Below are 22842 nucleotides of genomic sequence, written 5' to 3'. Positions count from 1 at the left end.
GACAAAAGTATGCTTTAGAACTCCAGGATACCTGGGTGGCTCAGTCGGTTAAGCGTCCGACTTCACCTCAGGTCATGATCTCACGGCTTGTGGGTTCAAGCCCTGCGTCAGGCTCTGTGCTGACAGCTCAGAGCCTGGAGCCTGTTTCGGATTCTGTGTCTCCCTCTCTCTCTCTGCTCCTCCCCTGTTCATGTGCTGTCTCTGTCTCAAGAATAAATAAACATTAAAAAAAAAAAAAAAAAAAAGAACTCATACGTAAAGTACCCAATGTAAAAATGGGCAAAAGACCTGAACAAGCAGTTCACAAAAAAGTAGAGCTAAACAGATAATAAATATATATTTTTAAGTGCTTAACTTGTTAGTTATCAGAAAAAGGGAAATAAACATTACAATGTGATGCTACCATAAAGGTGCCAGAATGGCTAAAATGAAAAAGATAGAAAATGTCAAGTACCAGTAAAGATGTGGACCAAGTGGAACACTCAGACACTGCTGGGGGAAGTATAAATGGTACAGCCATGTTCAAAACTGTCTGGTAGTGTCTCTTAAAGCTGAACACATCGTATGGCCTACATATACATCTAACAGAAATGTGTACCCTTGTTCACTGAAAGACCTACATGAGAATATTCGTAGTTGTACTATTTGAAATAAGGAAAACTACCTGAATGCCCCTCAACAGGACATATAAATATACTTTGATATATTCACACAATGAAATACAGTAATAAGAATGAAGTGGAATTATATTCAGTAATTTGACTATCAAACAAATACTGAGCAAAGGAATCCAGACACAGAAGAGTAAACAATGTATGACTTATTCATATAAAATCCCCAAACAGCAAACTGATCCATGGGTTAGAAATTAGAATAGTCAGAAGGTTTCCAGAGGGCTGGTATTGTTCTATTTCTTTATCTGAGTGTGAATTACACATTTGTTCATTTGTGAAAATGATTTACATACTTTTCTCTATGTATGTTATACTTCGGTAAGAAGCTTAAATAGGAGAGATGGTCTTGGGAGTAGGAGTTGATAGAAAAAAACATGCAGAAAAACTCTTTCATTTGTGTTAAAAGTATTGTTATAGAATTTCTAGTGTATTTAAGAATTTTTCTAAATTCAGAAGTTATAAAATGGTATTAAAATCGGTCTTAATAAACTACCTATTTTTCTAACTGGCTTCATTGTATAATACAGGCTAAATACATATTCAGCTAAGGTTCTCAAATCAGCAGAGACAGGTGAGGTAAAAATTCAAAGGGTGCACATTTTATCCTAAAGAGTATTAAAAGTTATGTTTTTGCTTTATTTTTTTAGAAGTTTATTTATTTTGAGAAAGAGAGAAAGAATGAGTGATGGAGAGGCAGAAGAAAGGGAGAAAGAGAGAATCCCAAGCAAGCTCCATGCTGTCAGTGCAGAGCTTCATGTGGGGCTCTTTTCTCATGAACCATGACCCGAAACCAAGAGTTGGACACTTAACTGACTAGGCCACCCCAGTGCCCCTGTTTTTGCTTTAGATATGCCTGGCTTATATGCAAGGCCTATTCTACTTTACAAGAACCCTGTATTTTTTTTAAATGCAGGGAATCTTTTCACAAATATTAATGCCTACATCAGGTGTCCTATATTTGGGAAGTTAACACTTTTGGATTAGTTGTCTTTTGAGACATTCTATTTAAATTAAATAAAGTCAGTGGCTTAAATCCAAGCTACCAGTTTTATGGTAATTATCTAACTCTTCTTTGTATCAACAATTTATTCCATAAACTTTTTTTCTTAGAAGAGTTATCATTACATTTTAGTATTTCTCTTCCCAAAGCCTCTCCTTGTTTTACTTTCTTTGGTATTTTCCTTTCTCAATATCTTAATCTCAGTACGTGCTCAGTCAGTAATATAAAACGCAAACTATCTCAAATCAAGATAACCAATTACCTAATACTATATGCAAGGTATTTTTCAGGACTTAGAAGAAATACATTATAATGTAGTTCTTGACCTTGAGAAGCTTACCAAGGTGAAAGATGTTTAAAAGAGAAGGCAGTATAGAGACCAAACCAGTGATAGAGACAATAAGTGCCTTAGAAATGTAGAGTAGAAAGAGACTAACATGTTCTGAACTAATCTGGGATAACTTCATGGTAGAGATGTGTTTTGAATTATGATGACCCAGGGAGAGGATTAAGATTTGCATTATTATTGATAAATATATGCCAAGGAAAAGACACTTGCTTCTATCATACAGTATGTCCCTTAGATTACCTGGGTTTCCTTAAGCAAAGTAACTAAATGTATATGATATCAAACATGATTAAATTTTCATTAGGACATATGCTTGCAAACTGGATCAATTTCTCCTAGGCCAATTGTTTGTATCTTATAAATGGCTAGAAATGTGGTTATATCAATGGCAAAGAGACTTCTTTGTAAATGGCAGAGATTTCTATGTAAATCTGGCCATACTCACATCAAACTGACAAGTTTGGTTCTTATTAGGATCATATTTTAGTCAATTAAGCTAACTTTCCCAGACAGTCTATATAACAGGTTTAAAATTTTAAAAACTAAAATCAGGGTTTTAGGTAAAGCATGAGACAACAGTAAAGTAATATCCAACAATCTCATGTTAAAAATCTTCAATTGCCAAAAAAATATTCAACTGCTAATGTAAAGTCAAAAATAAGAATAATGAATGTTTTACTTTTTCCAAAAGAAGTGACTTAATTGAGAAGAAGTAAGGTGAGCCATGGTGTTTACATGTCTGGAACCTGAGAAAGACAGAAGCGTATTTCAACTGTTGCTCTTTGTTGAAACAATTTTGCCATTGGCTCTTTGCCAAACAAGAAATTGAACCAGGGCTTCTTTCTTCTGGAACTGTGATTAATAATATGTATCTATCAGATAATACCTAAATATTCTGGGGGGGAAAACTGCCAAGGAAAAGATTGTAAGCGAGTAAACAGTAAGTCTGACTTAATTAATCATGGTAACAAAATTTTTGATAACATGGATAATGAAAATCTGTATTATCCCCAAGTTGTAACTTCCATTTTAGGGGTGAGAAGACAAAACTAAATTTTTTGGACACCTATTACATATCAGGTACTGTGCTAACTGCTTTACATACTGGATATTGGTTAATCAAATATTTTGCTTTTTTTAGCACTGCTAGCAAATAGGTCTCCTGAAAGTCAAATGAATACTGGATGTATCAAAAGGTAGGCAGGACTGCAAAAGAAGTCAGGCATTTGGATAATTCACAAACCTATGATATTCAAATATTCACATGATATTCAACTAATGATAATTCAAACCAACAGAGCCACATGATGCAAATCACTGCATAATAGGGAATTCAAAATGTATTTGTACCTGGTTGTTAACATATATAATGTTGTTGGTTTGTTTATATTAGCATGGATTTTAGAATAATATGTTGGCATGTACACTAAACTTTTGTTTTTACTTCCTGAACATATTCCAGTGTCTGAGTGCAGGAGCTGGTAAGCTACAGCAGCAGATCAACTTGGTACTAATAAGTCAACAATGAGTTTATTAGATCCCTATTATATGTTAGATACTTGCGGAATAAAGAAGATAATAAAACATGAGTCTTATCTTCAATGACTATATAATTTGGACTAGGGGAATGTATAAAGCAGAAAATAGTATCAGGCAGTCTTCAATTAAAGGCTAAATAGTGTGATACCGATCAACATAGAGGGTTTTGTTTTTTTATTTTAACAAGTATTAATGAGCCCGGCCGTCTACCGAACATGTCTTAGCCATTTGGGATATATCAGTGAGTGAGCCAACAAGACAAAGACTCCTGCCTTCACATGTTAGTTAATATGTTAGTTAATATGTTAATATGTTAGTGTGAGAACCTGGGCAATAAACAATAAATACAATAAATGAGTAAATTATATGGTATGTTAGAAGATGATGAGTGCTTTAGAAATAAGAATACCGAGCAAGGGGAAGGGGAAGGATGGTGGGGAGGACAGAGAATTCAACAGTGCGGGTAGAGGCAGTCCTTACCAGAAGTGATATCTGAGCCAAGATTAGAAGGAGCTGACAAGAGAAGATGTCAGAGAATGAGGGTTCAAGGAAGGAGCAAGAACTAGAGCAAAAGCACTAAAGCAGGGGCATGTCTGGAATGTGGGAGGAACAGTGAGGAGGCCAGTGTGGCTGGAGCTGAGTGAGGAAAGGACAGATATGTTGACCAGGGTGGGGTTGGGGTGGAGGCAGACTCGGATTTCATCCTAAATGATGTGAGGAACTGCTGCTGGGTTGTGAGCTGACTGACAGATCTGACTTATATTTTAAGGTGATCCCTCTGCATGATGGGTTGAGGCTAAGCAGTTGGGAGGTGAGGGCAGAGGCAGGACAACCTGTCAAAGAGTGGGATAGCAATCCAGGCAAGAGACAATGGCTTGGGTTAGGGTGTTAGCAGTGGAGGAGGGAGAGAAGATATATTCTGAACATATTTTCAGTTTCGAGGAGAGAGAGAACAATTAACAGTAATGTATTAAAAGGTGTCTGGGTGGCTCAGTCGGGAAAGCATCCGACTTCGGCTCAGGTCATGATCTCATGGTTTGTGGGTTCAAGCCCCGCATAGGACTCTGTGCTGACAGCTCGGAGCCTGGAGCCTGGAGCCTGCTTTGGATTCTGTGTCTCCCTCTCTCTCTGCCCCTCCCCTGCTTGCACTCTGTCTCTCTCTCTCTCTCAAAAATAAATAAACTTAAAAAAAAAATTAAACGACAACAACAACAAAACAATAACGAATTAAGAAAAGGCTTCATGGCATAAAGGTTACTTGAACCTGACCTTGAAAGATAGGGAGGATTTGAAAAGATGGAAGTATTAGGAAAGGCATTCCAGGATGTGGTAGGCTTGGAGGCAAGAGTGAGTCCGGCTTATTCTTAGGACAATGTGATTAGCCCAAGTACAGCAAGGCAAACCAATCTCTGGGGTGTGGAGGGAAATAAAATATACAAAGTGGAAACAGAGTATAAAAGGCTTTGAGAGCCAGGCAGAGGTGTTTAGAAATCACATTGTTCACGATGGTGCACTACTTGTATGTAGTAGGCGCTCAATACATATTAGAAGTCTGATAGGCTCTGAGGACCACTTATCTGGCAGATTAGATTGGATAGCTGAAGTTTCTCATTTAGAAAGTCAGCTAAAAGGCTGTACAGGAATTCTGGCATGAGGGAATAAGGGATAATGATACATGTAGGTAATTGGCAGTTAACTGTTTTAAATTTACTTTATAATGTAAACCATTCTCCGTTGTGGGAATCTCAATCTTGTGTTGGCAAATCTCTTACCCTGATAAAAATTACATGGGTCTAAAAAACTGTGTACTCAAATAGCCACATGATCTTAATTCTGAGGTTACTGGAGTTGGATAGCAGTTGCTATCAGATGCATATGTAATTCCTGTGTCTCTAAACTAGTTACAGGTGCAAAACTGCATCTATGAGAAGGGGTAATCCAGTAGATGTTTATGGAAACTTAGTTCCATTCAGAATGAGTCTGATTCATTCACTATCACATATACTTTTGCAAATATTCAACACTAGTAGAAGGACATGGGACATTTACTGGACAACTTTCTTAGGCCTAATTTAAGGGTGTACAAAAGAAGTTAAAAATAACAGAACCCGTGTCAGTTCCACTGATCTGATACAATGAAGAAATTTACTTTGCTTGCTTGGATTTCCTCTGATACAAAGAGTATGCACTTCACAACAGGCTATGATGATTTTAGTATTTCCTCAGGGTTACTTTATTCAAGTTATAAGTGAGAATGTTGACAAAGATGATAATCTATGACAACCTCTATCGGAGCTTTTTATGAATTGTTTTCCATTCGATGACCTATGTTTTACACTGCGACAAACAGTTTAGATGGATAACTGCTGTCAGACAGCTTTAAAGACAAGTTGTATTCCTTAGGGATGCCAGGGGAAAAGAAATAAAAAATTTTAAAAATACATCTAATACAAATTACCCTTGTTTTGGGTGTGTCCTACAATTCATAATTTAGGGGGAAGTACATGAGAAATGACAGTTTTTGAAACACAGTGAGGAGATTCTCTGAGTTTAGAAATCTACTAAATCTTCTAAGTCCTGGTAATCAGAAAAGAGATTTGAACAGTTAATTCAAAGAAATACATGATAAAATAGAGCCATACTAAAGAAAAAAATTAATAGGGACAAGAGCGAAATTTTAGAAAAAGACCCTGAAATATTATTACATGTGAGATTATGAAATTCAGAACTGTGTCAATTACCTAAATCTTCATTATAAAGAACATTATAATCGAAGACAGTTTTTCAATGTCTCTGAAAGAAAATGTGTAATCACTGCTTTCATTTAGGGCCAAAGAATGATTTCAACTTTTGGAAATTCAATCTTTTCCTAAACAAATGTTAATGAAAGTGGGAGGTAGTTCCCCCATTAAAAAAAAAAAAAAAGTCAGACAGAAAGATGCTTTCTCTAAGTTTGATCATTTCTTTATCAAGACACTCATGGGAAATCATGCCTAAGTCTTATCTCACTCAAAAACTGCCACTTATTTTGGTGCACAAAGAATTCTGCAGTTTCCCCCCATATTCCTTAAAATGTTTCAAATGTAGGATACTAGAAACCTTCTATTCTATCCACAAGTGATTAATACTCCAACACCAAAACAATAAACTCTATGTAGGACATCAGATGTGCTTTCGCAAATATTGTGTCATTTAATCCTTGCAATAACCCTGTATTTACTGTTATGTGTAGAAACAGGGAAGAGAGGATAAGTGACTTACTCAAATCCACATGGAACGTATGTGGCCAAGACAAGCCTGGTAGTTACATTCCCTGACACTACAGGGGTCCCTTTAAACCTCTAGGAAGGTGAAAAACTTTGGTCAACTATCTAAATGCTTCTAAATACACAGTTGCCTGGAGTCACACAGACACAGTTTAAGTATCCCTCAATAAAAATGGCGGGCAATCAATCACTCACTCCTATCTCAGGAGAGGCGCTCGTTTCAAAGGATCATCTATTGCAGCATTTATCATGTCTCCAAGGCATATTTCCATTGCTCAATCAGCTCCAAAGGACAAGTGTGTCATCATCTTTCAATGCTCTGGTGCAACACTTTAAAATTATAGAATTCACACAGGACTAAGTCTGGCACTAAAAGCAGGAGGCACATTCAGCTTGAGTTTGTGGAAGCTTCCCTTCGATCTTGCCAATTTTTACTAGTGGAAATGGTTTTAGGGCCAGCATGGGGTTACTTGGGGTTACTTAAGCTCATGATGAAAACAGGGGAATAAGATAAAGGGGGATCACAGAGATAATGGAGCCCAGGAAAAAAATGCATGAGTCCTTTTTGGGCATAGTGGCTGCATACATTTTTGAATTTCATGAATAGGACCAATATAGCTTGTACATCTGGATCATTCACACTCAACAAGCCATTTTTTCTTCAAAGTAGCAGCACACAGCTACTTGCAACAACCCCCAGTCCCACTTTGCCTATGGTGAGGAAGAAGGAGCACCTAAATTAGTTACTGTATTCAAGCCAAATACCTAAACTCTACAGTGTTTCATCTCTGATGGCCTCCGCAGCTAATGATGATGATATGTCCAATTTCAAGTTTGTTTGTTTGTTTGTTTGTTTGTTTGTTTTGGCATGGGTGGTATAAATAGTGGTCATCTACAAAATGTAATAGAAGTTAACAACCACACGTCTTTGGTCTTTAGGAATTCATATTTTAACAAACAACCCATTAATAAGAAGTAATCCAAGACCGTATAAACAAAAATTAAATTATTGGCACAATATATAATTTCTTAATTGCTAATAATTCTATTCTGTACCATGTTAAGTGTTAAGAATAACTGAGTTATTCTTTTGGAGGGGATCTGAGACTCAAAAAAAATTAAACCCAGGGCAAAGTCAAGGTGTAAACATAAAGAGATTAGTACAGAATGAAAACTTAAATCACATAACTATCCCTTACCATGAATAGTACATGTCCTCAGTTAACCAAAACTACTTGTTGCACTGCATTCTTGGTGTACATACTCTTTTCAAAGAGACAAAATTATCAAATTTTTACTCAAGAACTATTTCACAGTATAGCTGGACATTCTGCCCTGATACAGGTTAAACCAATAACTGCAGAAAGCAACAATTTTTGCCGCTTTCAGAAAAACACAATAAACCGATTTTTATATAATATAATGAAACCAATCTCCTATTTAAGAGGCTCAGAGGACAGATATATATGTGTTGAATCAAATCACCATAAAATAATGAAACAGTATTTCCGGAAATATTTTTTCTTAATTTTTAAACAACTTGATTAAAAAAAAAAACTATGATTAATATATTCAAACTTCAGGCTTCCAGAAAAATTAAAATGTTAAGATGTGAAGCCATTCATTTCAACAATTAAGCGACTTAATTGTAATGCGACTTAAATGTAATTGTAATTTATATTATAAAACATGAATCACACTAACACAATCTATTTTTATGTGCCATCTATGAGAAAAAAAACAAATAGAAATACAGAAATAAATATGAAACAGTACAAAACATAAGAAGCTGTGCTAAGGAACTCCAGTAGAAGGAGCTGTAGAAGTGAAGACGTGACATTTTGCAATGGCCAAGAAAGGAATTTTGAAAAACGAGGTATCGGCTTAAATCTTCTATATCTGAGTGAAAGTAGTAATCAATCAATTATTTAGCATGCAATAGGCATTTAGGGACTTTGTTTTCTTTATGGGTAAAATGAAACACTTGGAATTGGAATAGACATAGGTCCCACAATCTATTCTACAAAGCATTGGGTACCATGTTAGGTATCCTAAGAAATATAAAGAGGAATATAGGTTGGTCCTACACTCCAGAAGCTTACAATTCTTTGGGAGAGATAAAATATACAGATTTCTAAAATTTCAAAGTAGAACAAAAACATGCTGAGAGCACTTTAAGAGGAATAAAAATGCTGTAGGAGGGATAAAAACAGCTAGGAGAGATATGTAACATACAAGACTATATAAGGGGAAAAACGGACCCCTCAGGTATTCTAATAAGACGTTAAGTATATTTGGGAGACACACATAAACTGAGGAGATAAAAATGAATAGGATTTTTAAAAATATAAATATACCTTTAATGCTTACAATTCAGGAAATGGGAGCCATTCACAGAGATACAATATGATTAGTTTAGGTTTCTTTTTTAAAGTTCTGATGCTTAAAAGTGAACACTAACACGGCAAACGAAGCATTAAAACACTGAACTATCCATATCTCGTATTAGAATACAGCTTGGAAAAAAAACTACAAGAGAAATTTTACCATCCCATATATGCCCAAAGTATCCCAACAGCCATATCTGGAACTGACTTTACCTTGTGAAGTGCTTGCAGACAGTGTATCAGCAAAGGAATCGCTTTCTGGGTCAATAAGAGAATCTCCCAGAGTTTCACCCATAACAGCATGGAACAGGGATTTGCTGTAATTCACACTGATATTTTGTCTATTTCTTGCAAAAGACCAATCCGTTAAAAAAGAAAAAGACTTGCAGTAGTAGAACTTGTGAACACAACCAATGAGTTAAGACATCGGTTTCCAAATATTTGGGAGAGGTGGGAATAAACCCACAAAGGACCAGGCCTGAATTGGCTGGCACTCTCCTGCTAGAGAGCCAGCTGTGACAAATGTTGTGTCATAATGTTGTTCACTGCTTTGGCAAGACTTGGTACATTACAAGGAAAACATTGCCACACTGTCTCGCCAGTGACCCACATGTTCGGTGTCTTGTGAGGGGCGTGAGCTGTACAGTATTTAGAGCTATCACAGCAAAGAGACTGTTCAGTTTTCAATTGCTTCTTAAATGGAAAACTTTGCATCTCTAGCTTATGAAAGACCAGATTAAGTTACCTGGACAAACTTTTTTCTAGTTGCCCATTCCTGGTTGAATCTCTAACCATATTATCTGAAGAAAACTACTTAATTCATTATTATTATTACTACTTTTATTTTAGAGAGAGAGGGAGAGAAAGAGAGAGAGAGTACATGAGCAGGGGAGAGGGGCAGATGGAGAGAGAGAGAATCCCAAGCAGGCTCCACACTCAGTGTGGAGCCTGACAAGGGGCTTGATCTCACAACCCTGGGATAATGACCTGAGCAGAAATCAAGAGTCGGATGCTCAAACGACTCAGTCTCCCAGGTGCCCTGAAAAACTATTTAATTCAAACATGTACTTACATTTTATTCTTTTATTAAACATTTTTTTGAGGTTTATTTATTTTTGAGAGAGAGAGACAGAGTGTGAGAGGAGGAGGGACAGAGAGAGAGGGAGACACAGAATCCGAAGCAGGCTCCAGGCTCCCACCTGTCAGCACAGAGCCCAATGTGAGGCCCGAACTCACAAACCGCGAGATCATGACCTGAGCCAAAGTCGGATGCTTAACTGACTGAGCCACCCAGGTGCCCCAAACATGTACTTATATTTTAAAATTTGGCATCAGCATGCTATTAAAATGTTATTTTAAAGGTATTCCACCACTTTATAAAACCCAAAATGATACTACTATCCAAATTCTATAAAATTAAATAGTTGAGACATAACAGTTGAGATTTTATATATCAGGGTTTGCTTTTTAAAAATTTGATTATTAAATTTATCCATCACTAGCAAAGGCAGTCATGCTGCACCAGTTGATGTCTGAGCACAAGCTGATGTTTAAGTGATAAATGCCATGTCATAATGAAAAAAAAAAAAAAAAAGTGGAGTCCTCTCTGGGAAGAAGAATGCGTTACCAGAAAAAAATAGAATCACACTGACAGGTTGGCGAGGAACTGTGGTCAGTTTTGTAATCAGGAAAACGCTGGCTTCTTGCTCAAGTCCTTTGCCCTTTTTGGCTCAGAGAAACACTAGCTGTGCCAGACTTCAGTATGGAAGCAGGTCTCCACTTGTCACTTAAGTGGCCTGATAGAATTGCAGTGGCTTGTGGATTTAATACAGATGCCCCCACATACGGCAATATATCAGATAGCAATAATTCTCTTAGACTTATCCCAATATTCTCCAGGTGGAATAAATATATATCTGGTTAATTTACATTGCAAGGGGACTAGCAAGTTTCCCTGTTAATCACAGAACAATAACTTGGGGGAGGGGGAATTCGGGCTGGGTCTCGACAGCACAGAATAAAGTGGAGAGTTGGGCAGTTATAGTGGTTAAAAACCTTTAAAAACCAAAAACCTTTTACTAAGGTAGTTCAAGTTAAAGCAAGCTTCTTCTTGGCAGTCCAAATGACTAAGGTAATTATAGGTATGAAGAACTAGTTTTGTCTATATTCAATTTGAATTATCAATAAAGGAGTTTCTTCTTCTTTCTCAAGGTTGGGGAATTACCCCGTATTATATATACAATGACATAATCTTTAAAGGTACAATTAATCCAAAGTTTTTGGTTGAATTTATGATATATCAAAATAAATTACACAAGTCAAGGATAATTTCCTTCTTGATAATTAAACAGAACAAAAATTTAAGTCCCATTCTGCTTACGGACACCCTTCCTCAATGTCCCAAGATGTGTTTGAGTCTGAAGGCAAGTTTTAGGCTTTCTTCCTATTAAGTGGCAGTTTCTCACTCCATTCCCTATCCTCACCCCATTCTTGCTCTCAGGTTCCAAAGTGCCTCTGACTTTTAAAAAATGATCAAGTTTATTAAAATGTTCTTAAGATTATGCCAGATTAGGGGTGCCTGCGTGGCTCAGTCAGTTCAGATCATGATCTCACGGTTCATGAGTTCAAGCCCCGCAGAGAGCTCCATCCTGACAGCTCAGAGCCTGGAGCCTGCTTTGGATTCTGTGCCTCCTCCTCTCTCTCTCTGCTCCTGTCTTGCTTATTCTTTCTCTCTCTCTCTCTCTCTCTCTCTCTCTCTCTCTCTCTCTCTCTCTCTCTCAAAAATACATAAATATTTAAAAAAAGATGCCAGATTATAAGAATGATAAAACTGGCAGAATACCATTTTAGAATGAAACTCTCTATAAAAGTCTAACACTCTGTTAGTAAGACGAGAAAGACAAGGCCCCCAAATAAGTAAATTCTCCAGGTTAAACAGCTAGGTAGTGACGGAGCTGGAACTGGAATCTAGGTTTTTAGGTATCTAATTCCCAAGGCCAGCCTTCTACTGGCCTTCACCAACTTCTACTCTTACAAGCATCTAAATCATCTCTTTTAACAAATCAGTCACTGCAGGGAGGGAGTATAGGGTGACTTAAAGGGAAAATATGCTAACTCTTTCAAGGAGTATCAGTGAATAACTGTGTTATTCATTTTTCAGTACCCATATCCATGGATATGGGGTGGGTGTGGGCAGTTTCTCACTGCCTTTTTCTATCTTATTCCCGTATTTCTTCAACAATGATGTAGCTTATTCATGCCACACAATTCTATCTGGAATCTCAGTTTTGTTTCCGAGGCCAATAGCATTAACCTGGTACTCCAGTTCTATAGTAGTCTCTTTTATTATTTGGACAATACACAGATCCATTCTTTCCAACTATCATCAAAGAGTCTAATTTCTGGATTCTTCACCTATTACTTCTATTCTTTTTTTCCCCCTCAGACAACATTCATCTTGTCTAGCTACTGCTGTAGCTACACTTTCCAACCCTCTAACAAGTTCTTATACTGTGCTTTAGCTATTCAAACATAAAATTATTTTTAACAGCTAATTATTCGATAACACCTGACTCTAATGGCATCTACTCTTATAGCACACACCACATCCTGTCCTCCCTTCTCCCCTTGGACTGTATTATTTGGGAGCAACAACCTGTCCTATTCACTGTATTTCACTCATTTATTTGTTCAACAAATATTTATTGGCAAAAAATCAGAATATATTGGCAGGCCTTGAGTTAGGTGTTGGCTTGATGAATAAGATGGATGTGCTCTTATCTTGCATATTTCAAAAAAAAAAAAGCCAGTAAGCAAAAATCACAATTTCTATCAAATGTTGTTTAAACTCTTGACAGCATATCAAGCAATAAAGAAAACATCCCAAGTTACTAACACAATACTTGTATGATGTGAATTTTTAAATCATATTTTTAATGTTAGTAACATTTTAATATTTTGTATCACACTGTAGCACTGGGTCACTTGAGAAATAACTTGCTCACATGGATATTAAAATGGACAAAAATAAACTGAGCCAATCTCAATTGTATGTAACTAGGCAGCTGCTTTGCTCTGAGATAAAAAGACTTATTATATATTATTTTACAGTGATTTATCCATGCATTCCTCAAATATTCAAACACCTCCTGAGTGCCAGATATTCTAGGTATAGGAGATAAATTCATTAATAATCCAAAGTTCTTATCCTCATATCCTTCATACTTAACTGTATTTATCGAAATTATCCCAAAATGCCTAAAAGAGTAACCTTTTAGCTCACTTAACTTTGAAGGTCAATTAGCATTGATACCAGAAATAATATATTTGTTTACAGTCTTACCTATGACTGGACAGTATATGATCACCAGAAAACTTATGGGAGCTTTGACATGCATGGAATATTTATTTATTTTTTTAAGTTTCTTTCTTTGTTTTGAGAGGGAGAGTAGGGGAGGGGTAGAGAGAGAATCCCAAGCAGCCTCCTTGCTGTCAGTGTGGAGCATGATGCAGGGCTCAAACCCACAAACTGTGAGATCATGACCTGAGCCAAAATCAAGACTTGGACACTTAACCAGCTGAGCCACTCACATGCCCCTGCATGTAAATATTTCTGTCTTCAAGACTTTATGATTCCCAAGTATCCTACTCTTTACAATATCAAAATATAAAGGATATTATAATAAGGTACCTAAAAAGCATGCCAATAAATGGGACTGTCATGTAAGATCTTGGAGCTATAGGCCATGTCTAGGTATTCTGCATACCAATTTGGTATCAGTGCTTTGCATCTGAAGTGTACTTCTACACTTCAGAAGTCTATGGCTTTCCATTCCATGGAGAATCTCCTTTGAAGGCTAGGCCTTGGTAATTCTGCAGAGTGAGGACTCACACAAAAGCTAACTGAGCTTCTTCTATTGAGGGATGTAGGACTTTGTGTGATGGCGAGGCTGAGAAGGTCATCTCCTCTTGGACTTTGGAAACACAGGGGTATGGATGTGATTGTGGGCACAGCAGACATGAACAACAAGAGAGAGAGAGTGAAGATAATTAGGAATGGCCATATAACAAGGAAACTGCAAAGCTTATTTAATTCTATCCTAGTTTATGACACTTGAAAAAAACGTAGTTTGGCATTTGAGAATGCTATTCTTCAATATTTGGTCTTCATGATTATTTATGATTCCTACCTTTAGCCAAAAGAATCTGAATATTACTCAGTCAAAAAAACTCTCAGATTTTAGTACATTTAGGAGAGGGCAACTGGACTCATAACAGCTGTGCATGATTCAGTAACAAAGAGAATGTCTAAAATCCACAGTTAATAAAATCATAGTATTAAGTACTATATCTGTATACAGCTTTTAAAATACTATTCAGTGTTTAGAATAATTTATATCAAATATCCCCATAAAATAGAATATTAAATTTTTTTGTGTTGTGTTCCTCTTGAAAGCTAATTAAAACCTTGCTTGTTATTGGTTTTTTTTTTTTTTTTTGGCCATAGGCTAAATTTGGATTTTATTCTCTAGATTAAAATTAAAATTTTAAAACTGCTTTAATTACTTTCTTCTTTTATGTAAAATAAGCTATGTTAGTATTGGTATAAGACAGTGTACATAGTATTTTTTTTCTTTTGCTAGGAACCCCATTTGTTGCTTCACTTAATGCTTTAAGTGCTGTGAATACTTATGCTGGAGCTCCTTGGGAGAACAGTATTTAACACTGCCTTGTATCTCTAGAGCTTACCACAGCATCCCCAGTTGGCAAAAAGCATATGTGCATTGTTTTTGAGGACAATGAGAATCATGACAGAACAGCTGCTGGCACATCTGTCTCACATGGATCATTCAAGAAGAGTTTAGAGACCTAACGAACTGACAACAACAGTTTTCTTCTTGTTCCAATAGGGCATTTTGTGCTGGTACTCCAAAGGACACCAGATAATTGCTAACAAGCAGAATGACGACCTAAGCTCACCGCTCCCTCTACCCAGAACTGCTGCCTTTTTTCTACAGCAATTAAAGTTGGCTCTGAACTTTATCTTCTAGCCGTGGTTGCATCAATTCAGGGTTTCTTCACAGTCATCACAGGGGACACAACATGGAAGAACTGATGCTCCAATGGGACACATGCCTAACAGAAGACCAAATAATCCTGTATCCTAAGATGTAAATTCCACTGCAACCATCACAGTAAACCCGCTATTCCCATGGAAAGAGACAAAAGAAACATCTGTGCTATTTTATTAAAGGCAAAGTCCATTCTTCCTTAATAAAAAATTATAACCGCTCAGATTTTCAAAAAGTAACAGGATTGTATATTTATCTACAGGATTAGTATTTTAAATTACTACACCATTTTGATTACTCAATGAAATGGTGTTAACGTGTAGCCAATTGCTCCAGTAGATGAATATCTGTGTTTAAAAAGGTCTTCTTGACCCTGAAGTAGTGTAGTATATGGAAAAGCACACTGACACGAGGCAGAAAGCCTCAGTTTTAGGTTCTTATATGGGTTCAGATACAGACTTGTTAACTCTTTGGGTTCAGATTTTTCATCTCTAGAATGAGAAGAAGGCCTTTCTGCAAAGTAAAATAATCCTTGAAGTCCTCTTGGGTTCTAATTTTGAATACTTAATAGCATGCCTGTAATTAGTTTAAATGCAATGGAAATTCTTTTTATTGTATTCTTATTCATGTTCAGATCCTAAGTTAAACTATTTTCTTTTTGTACTTGACTGCTAATTAGGTGACAGTATAAAAGGCACTTTTATCTGGAAAAATATGCCCAATAGGAAGTTAAAAGTCTGTAAAAGAAAAACCAACTGAAAATCTCCTTTTCTTTTTCCCCTTCAAAAGTTAACTTGCCAGTAATACCTGAAAAAGAGCCTAACCTGTCTTACTACTTTCTAGGGATCAACTAAACACTTTCCAAATTACTGTACCTTTGAACCAAAGGCATCCCACCTGAACTATGTTAACTTGTTTTTGCCTGTAATATCTGAACTTCTCCAGTCATGTACTTTCCAGCATAACAAATACCATGGGCTACATTATCATCTGACCCATATTAATGTCGTACGAAATCCTAAACTTCTTTTTTATTTTTAATGTTTACTTATTTTTGACACAGAGAGAGAAAGAGCATGAGCAGGGGAGGGGTAGAGAGAGAGGGAAACACAGAATCCGAAGCAGGCTCCAGGCTCTGAGCTGTCAGCACAGAACCCAACGCAGGGCTCAAGCTCACAAACTGTGAGATCATGACCTGAGCCGAAGTCAGACGCTCAACTGACTAAGCCACCCAGGCACCCCAACGAAATGTTAAGCTTCTTAAACACATCTTCTTCATTATTCAGATTTTAACAATTAATTTTTCAAGATCAGTTATACCGAGATTCCTTGGGTAACAGATCTATCTTATTACTGAACCACACTAGAATTCCACAAACACTCTAAAGCAAGCTCAGAGCCACAGTGCTATATGCAAGTTTAGTTTATGTAAAATAAACAATTTACAAGTTTTGCAACTGTACCAAAGGAAATATATGGATTATTGAGATCACAGACTCACAAAACTTAATGCCAGGGAGATTAATACATTCAAACTCTTTTAATTTTTCATATAAGGAAAATGAGTTCCAGAAAAATGAAATGATTTGCTCAAGGTATTACCCAGATAATTAGGAGCAGAGTTTGAACTAAAAATCAGGTTTCTTCATTCCCAGTCCAAAGCTCCAAACTGTGCTCTGTCATGAAAATGACGCAATAAAATGTTCAAATAAATTGTTCCGATCCATTATATCCTTAATGCCAACTATTATGTTAGAAGTCTATCAGCATGAAAGCATTTGCACTATGATATGATTCATGTAATGTGAATGAATCACTAATGAGAATGCCATAGTTCATCACAGAGTTTAGAGACTTTGCTTTCTACAAAGTAAGTACTCAATAACAACTTGGTAAATAAAATTCGGTAATATTTGAGCAATCAATTCCAGAATGCATTTTTCTGACAAATGTCCTCTTGCCTCATTTGTAGATTCTTCAAGGCTCATCCTAGTATTCTGGAGTTCTCATGGTAGAAACAGTGAGTGGCCTTTCTACTGAAGTTCCTTGTTCTTATGAAAATAAAATTACTATACGAAAAACTTCTACTTTGAGGTAATAGTATTCTATAATTACTTTAAGTACATTAAAGCTCCGTGGTATTTTTACTTCATTTGGGGCTACTGGGAGGTTATTCAAAGCAAAACGAGAAAATAATGGCAATTACTGAATAGGGTTTCAATACGGAACCTGGTAATGGGTCTGAGTCATAAAGTTATACTTTATTTTTTATCAACCCTGTATAAAATGGTCTACTTCTAAGTGAACTTGTAAAATTCACACTTGATTTTGAAGATTCCATATTCCACATACCATTTCTTCATGAAACATACTGATGCTGATGGAACATATTTAAAAGCAATAGTGATGTTAGTGTTTGCTACTTTATTAATCAGATAGCTGTCATGTGCAAGATTTAAATTTTTTATAAGAATTCATAATATTTTAACTTTGAGAGCCTATTCTGTTCCAGGCATGGATTTATTTAAATTCTCTTTAATTCTCACAATTATTCTTTTAGATGAGAAAAGAGAGGTTTAGAGAGAGACGGTAACTTTGCTGGAAGTAAACATGTTTGTAGTTGACAGTTTGAATTCAAGCTCACATCTTTTTAATTCTTTATCCCACACTGACCAAAGACAAATAGGCAAAGCTTTAATCCACAAACTATTACCAGATGTTTTTGAAAGATAAGAAAGTGTTTTCTAGTCTTTGAACCTTTTTTCCTCAAAAGAAACATATTTACCTTCTTTAAAAAATAAAGTACATGTTTGCTTGTCTTTATGTTGTTGTTGTTCAATAACCTTTTCTTATTACAGAACCAGTATCTTCACTGTTGAAAATTTAAAAACTAAATCATTTTAATTCTACTACTCAGTGATCATCATTGTTGAATTCTGTGTTTATCTCATTGGTTCTTTCTCAGAGCATACGTTTGATCCTAAGTATATACGTGTACCTAAGCACATATATACAGTATTTGTATTTTTTTTAATAAAAATGAGATATGGTACTTAGTGGTAACCTGTTTTAAGTCAACAATCTTCATCTTTCCAGTTTGTAAATTTTCATTTCAAATAATATGCACTCTGTATTCAAACTTCCCCATCTGACCCAAAATGTTTATAGCTGGTTTGTTCCAAACCTGAACCTAATCCAGGATGATGAAATGCATCTGGTTACATGTCCCTTAAGTCTTTTTTAAAAACTTCCCTTAATTTTAAGGTCACTGACTAACTGAAGAGATCAGGCCAGTTATCATGTAGAATGTTTCACCTCCTGGATTTGTCTGGTTGCTTTCTTGTGGTATCATTTAGCTTACTTATCTAACACTGTGTTACTTATACACTGGGTGTTAAAGATTTATGAATTCAAAATTAAACATTTTTTATTTGAATGTAACGTATGTGATGTTCTAGACTTCCTATTTGATCACATCAGAGACACAGTGTACAACTGACCATTGATGATGCTAATTTAGAATGGTAGATCTCTCCATTGTAGGGTTACTTTTTCTCCTAGCAACTAGAAAGTGACCTGTGTTCTGTGACTTTGGCATATAAGGTTTTTCAGTTTCAGCCATCATTCACTTAGGACATTTAATAATCTTCTCCTGAATCAATACTTTGAATTTATGAAATTAAGTTTTTCTAATTCTATCACTCCTACATTTGTTAGCTGGCATTTTGCAACGAGGTAGAGCTTTCCTTTGGGAAGTACAGCTACGTGGATACCCTGAAACATAGTTCCTACTACAAAGGAAGGATAAATATCTAATCTGTCCTCTATTATTGAAAAGGTAGATATCTTCAACACCAAACTTTCTTGGTTAGGAATATCTGTTTCTTCTGTTCATTGAATGTTCATATCCTAAAATACCTATATACCTAAGTTTCTCTTTTTTCAATTATTTTTAAAGAATTTTATTTCAACTTCAATTTTCTCTGTTATCCTTGGTCCTAACAGTTACAATGAGGACACCCATGCTCTGGTGTTTTTTCTTTTTATGACATATACAAAACCATTTATCAACCCCCAATAAAATAACTAATACTTCAGTTTTACTTAACCATTTCCACTAACAGGATTTTCAGTTTTTATCAAATGTTTATTCCTCAATTATAGGGGATACGCAGAATATAAACTTAACTGGTTCTTCCAAACTTATGTTGTGGGTCAGCATAGCTTTAGGAAGAAGAGTCTAAGATTCCTGACAAGTTTATGGACTAATTAAACACATTCCAACTACCTGGTTTGTTGTTTATACTCCAAGGCTGCTTTTCTGCAGACATACTAAGCTCTAGGAAGTAAGATGCTATGTTTCTATATTTACAAACACAAACCCCATTTTCACAAACTTTTCTTTTTCTTTTTTTTTTTTTTTTGAGGGAAAGGGAGAGCATGCATATGTGTGGGGGGGGGGTTGGGAGGGGCAGAGGAAGAGGGAGGCAGAGAGAGAGAGACAGAATCTTAAGCAGGCTCCATGCTAAGCATGGAGCCTGATGACGGGCTCAATCCCACGACCCTAGGATCATGAATTTAGCCGAAATCAAGAGCTGGGGATGCTCAACCCACTGAGCCACCCAGGTGTCCCTAAACTTTTCACTGTAAACATTCAGAACATCTAACTGAACACAAAGGAAAGCAGAAGACTAAAACATGAAGACAGACAAGAAATAACTTTTCCAATTTGAAAATAAGCACATTTCCCTCCCCAATAGAAATAAAAATAAAACTGAGTCTTAAGTCAATCCTCCTTCTAATTATGTTTTTATTTATCTATTGCACACAGTCAGATGAACAGCTCAAAATGCCTAAAGTCATTCTGGGCAAGTTGACAAGGATCCTACACATTGAAATGAGAAGTGGGAAGAAAGCCAGATTGCTTAATTGTTACTTGGGAATCCAAGGAGGTGGACAAGCCAAAATCTTAATGGGGATCCAAAGAGGACAACTTCTTCCTTAGGCAGCAGGAGAAAACAATGGGCCAGATTCTCATTCTGTGTAATTTTATAGGATGATTCCATTGTATCGTTCATTGTTTCTTTCATGTACTGCCTGAAGGGGAAGTGTATTGTTATCTATGGAAGAGCATCTATAAGAGTTACAGAAAATGAGAACATAGCCTCTGGGAGATTAATGAATGATGCGGCATTCAGTCTAGTATGGAACTTTCAGATACACATTCTGGGAACTGTGTACTTGAAAGACCTATGCATTAAGGTCAGGAAGTTTCAGTGACCAAGATTTAATGAGATGAGCAATACGCCAAGCTGATTAAGGGGGCTTTGAAAAAGAGCATTTTTTGGGGGGGTGGGGATGGTAAGTAGGAGATTGAGAGAGGATAACAAATGTAGAGATGACGTTGTCCTATCTACAGGAAGTCCTTAGAGAGCATATAATCTAACCCCCTCTTCATTTATAAATGGGGAAACAAAGGCAAAAATGACCTGCCTGATGCCTTGCCTCAGATAAAATAGAGTTAATGCCAAATCAAAGCTAGACTAGACTCCATGATCTCCTAATTACTGGATGCTCTCTCTGATTCCACTAAAACAGTGTTGTTTCAACTGGGTCTCCTTACCAGGGAGGAGGGATATCTATGGATATGTATTTCCTGGAAGTACCAAAAAAAAAAAAAAACTTTATTGGGGATATTTTATATGCCACAAAATTCATTTCAAGTGTACAATTCAATGAAATTTAGTCAATTTACCAAGTTTTTTAACCATCATCATAAATCAGTTTTACAACATTTTTATTACCCAGTAAGATCGCTCATGCTGATTTATAATCAATCCCAGTTCCCAAATCCAATCCCAGGCAACCACGAATCTACTTTTCTCCCTTCATAGATTTTCTTTTACTGGACATTTCATATAAATGCAATCATGCAATATATGGTCTTGTGTCTGCCTTTTTTTTTTTTTTTTTAAATTAAGTAGGCTCTACTCCCAACATGGGACTTGAACTCACTATCCTGAGATCAAGAGTCACATGCTCTACCAACTGAGCCAGACAGGTGCCCCTCTGGCTTTCTTCACTTAGCATCACTGTTTTAAGGTTCATCCATGTTGTAGCTTGTATCACTAGTAAATTCCTTTTTATCGATGAATAATCTAGGTGAGGCTGTATATGAGCATACCATATTTTGACTAGCCATTTAGTTGGTGGACACTTAAATTGTTTCTAATTTTTTTTTCAATGTTTATTTATTTTTTGGGACAGAGAGAGACAGAGCATGAATGGGGGAGGGGCAGAGAGAGAGGGAGACACAGAATCGGAAACAGGCTCCAGGCTCTGAGCCATCAGCCCAGAGCCTGACGCGGGGCTCGAACTCACAGACCGCGAGATCGTGACCTGGCTGAAGTCGGACGCTTAACCGACTGTGCCACCCAGGCGCCCCAAATTGTTTCTAATTTTTGATAAAAAGTTCTTAATTCTCTATTTTCAATTTTCCTTTCATTTTAATGATAAAAACTGAAGTGATTTATATTTTAGATTATCTGGATATCTGGATTATCTGGATGGTTTTGTAACTGAATACTTACTGGCAGGTTCAGTGCCACAGTTTGTATTTATGATTTCATAAACTCAAATATGGCACCCAGTACTACTACTTTAGGATTCATGACAGAAGGACACAGGTAGACTTTTAATACGTAAATGATTCATTTGAGTTAAGTGAAAACCTAATGAGATCCAGTAATATTGTCAAGAGGACTGTTCCACAGAACAGTTCAATAAGAAAAGTTGAGGGAGAATTTAATCATATCTATGGCATTGAATAGCACAGGGTGTAGAACCTCATTTCCATTTTGAATTATTAATTTGAATGTTAAGAATTTTGTAACTTGTTATTTGATTTGTTTTGGTTGTATGTAAGAGCTATACGCATTAAAAGTTTATAGCTAAGAGCACCTGGGTAGCTCAGTTGGTTAAGTGTCCGACTTCAGCTCAGGTCATGATCTTGCGGTTCATGAGTTGGAGCCCTGCACTGGGCTCTGTGCTGACAGCTCAGAGCGTGGAGCCTGCTTCAGATCCTGTCTCCCTCTCTCTCTGCCCCTCCCTGACTCATGTTCCTTCTCTCTCTCTCTCTCTTTCTCAAAAATAAACATTAAAAATTTTTTTTAAGTTCATAGCTAGTTTTGTACATATTTAAGTTACATTATAATAAAAATTATGTGAATGCTGACAATCATAAGAATTTTTTTCCTTAAATAAGTCTGTGCTTTAACTCAAATAAGATATAGCTCTATAAATAACTGAACCAGACTTTAAAAGTGTTTCTAACCCTCTCATTTTATAGATAAAGAAAAAAGAAGTGGTATGACTTGTACAAAATTATACAGCTACTCAGTGTATAGAGCTAGGTCTAAAATACAGATTCTTCACTGTGATGGCTATAAAACATTTATTTCCAAGTTGTATATTGTTAATCTCATTGAGCCTTTAGTCATTTTATAAATAAGATATCCATGGAGATGAGACATGAAAGAGATTCATTTTCTAAGTCA

General features: G+C 36.2%; 1 protein-coding gene across 5 annotated transcripts in view; it reads right to left on the bottom strand.

The window, feature by feature from the left end:
• PPARG (peroxisome proliferator activated receptor gamma) overlaps positions 1 to 22842 on the bottom strand; it is a 135472-nt gene that overhangs the window by 64615 nt on the left and 48015 nt on the right. The window contains exon 1 of one of the 5 annotated variants that reach the window (XM_003982496.6): positions 9429 to 9957. The exons of the other annotated variants lie outside the window; for them this stretch is intronic. Within the exon in view, the coding sequence (XP_003982545.1) occupies positions 9429 to 9510 (82 nt within the window). The 5' untranslated portion in view covers positions 9511 to 9957. Of the gene's footprint in view, positions 1 to 9428; positions 9958 to 22842 lie in introns of those variants that run through there. 5 annotated transcript variants of the gene reach the window in all.

The sequence above is a fragment of the Felis catus genome, chromosome A2 (genome assembly GCF_018350175.1).
Source record: "Felis catus isolate Fca126 chromosome A2, F.catus_Fca126_mat1.0, whole genome shotgun sequence".
NCBI lineage: Eukaryota > Metazoa > Chordata > Mammalia > Carnivora > Felidae > Felis > Felis catus.
This window is presented reverse-complemented; position numbering and strand designations above follow the sequence as displayed.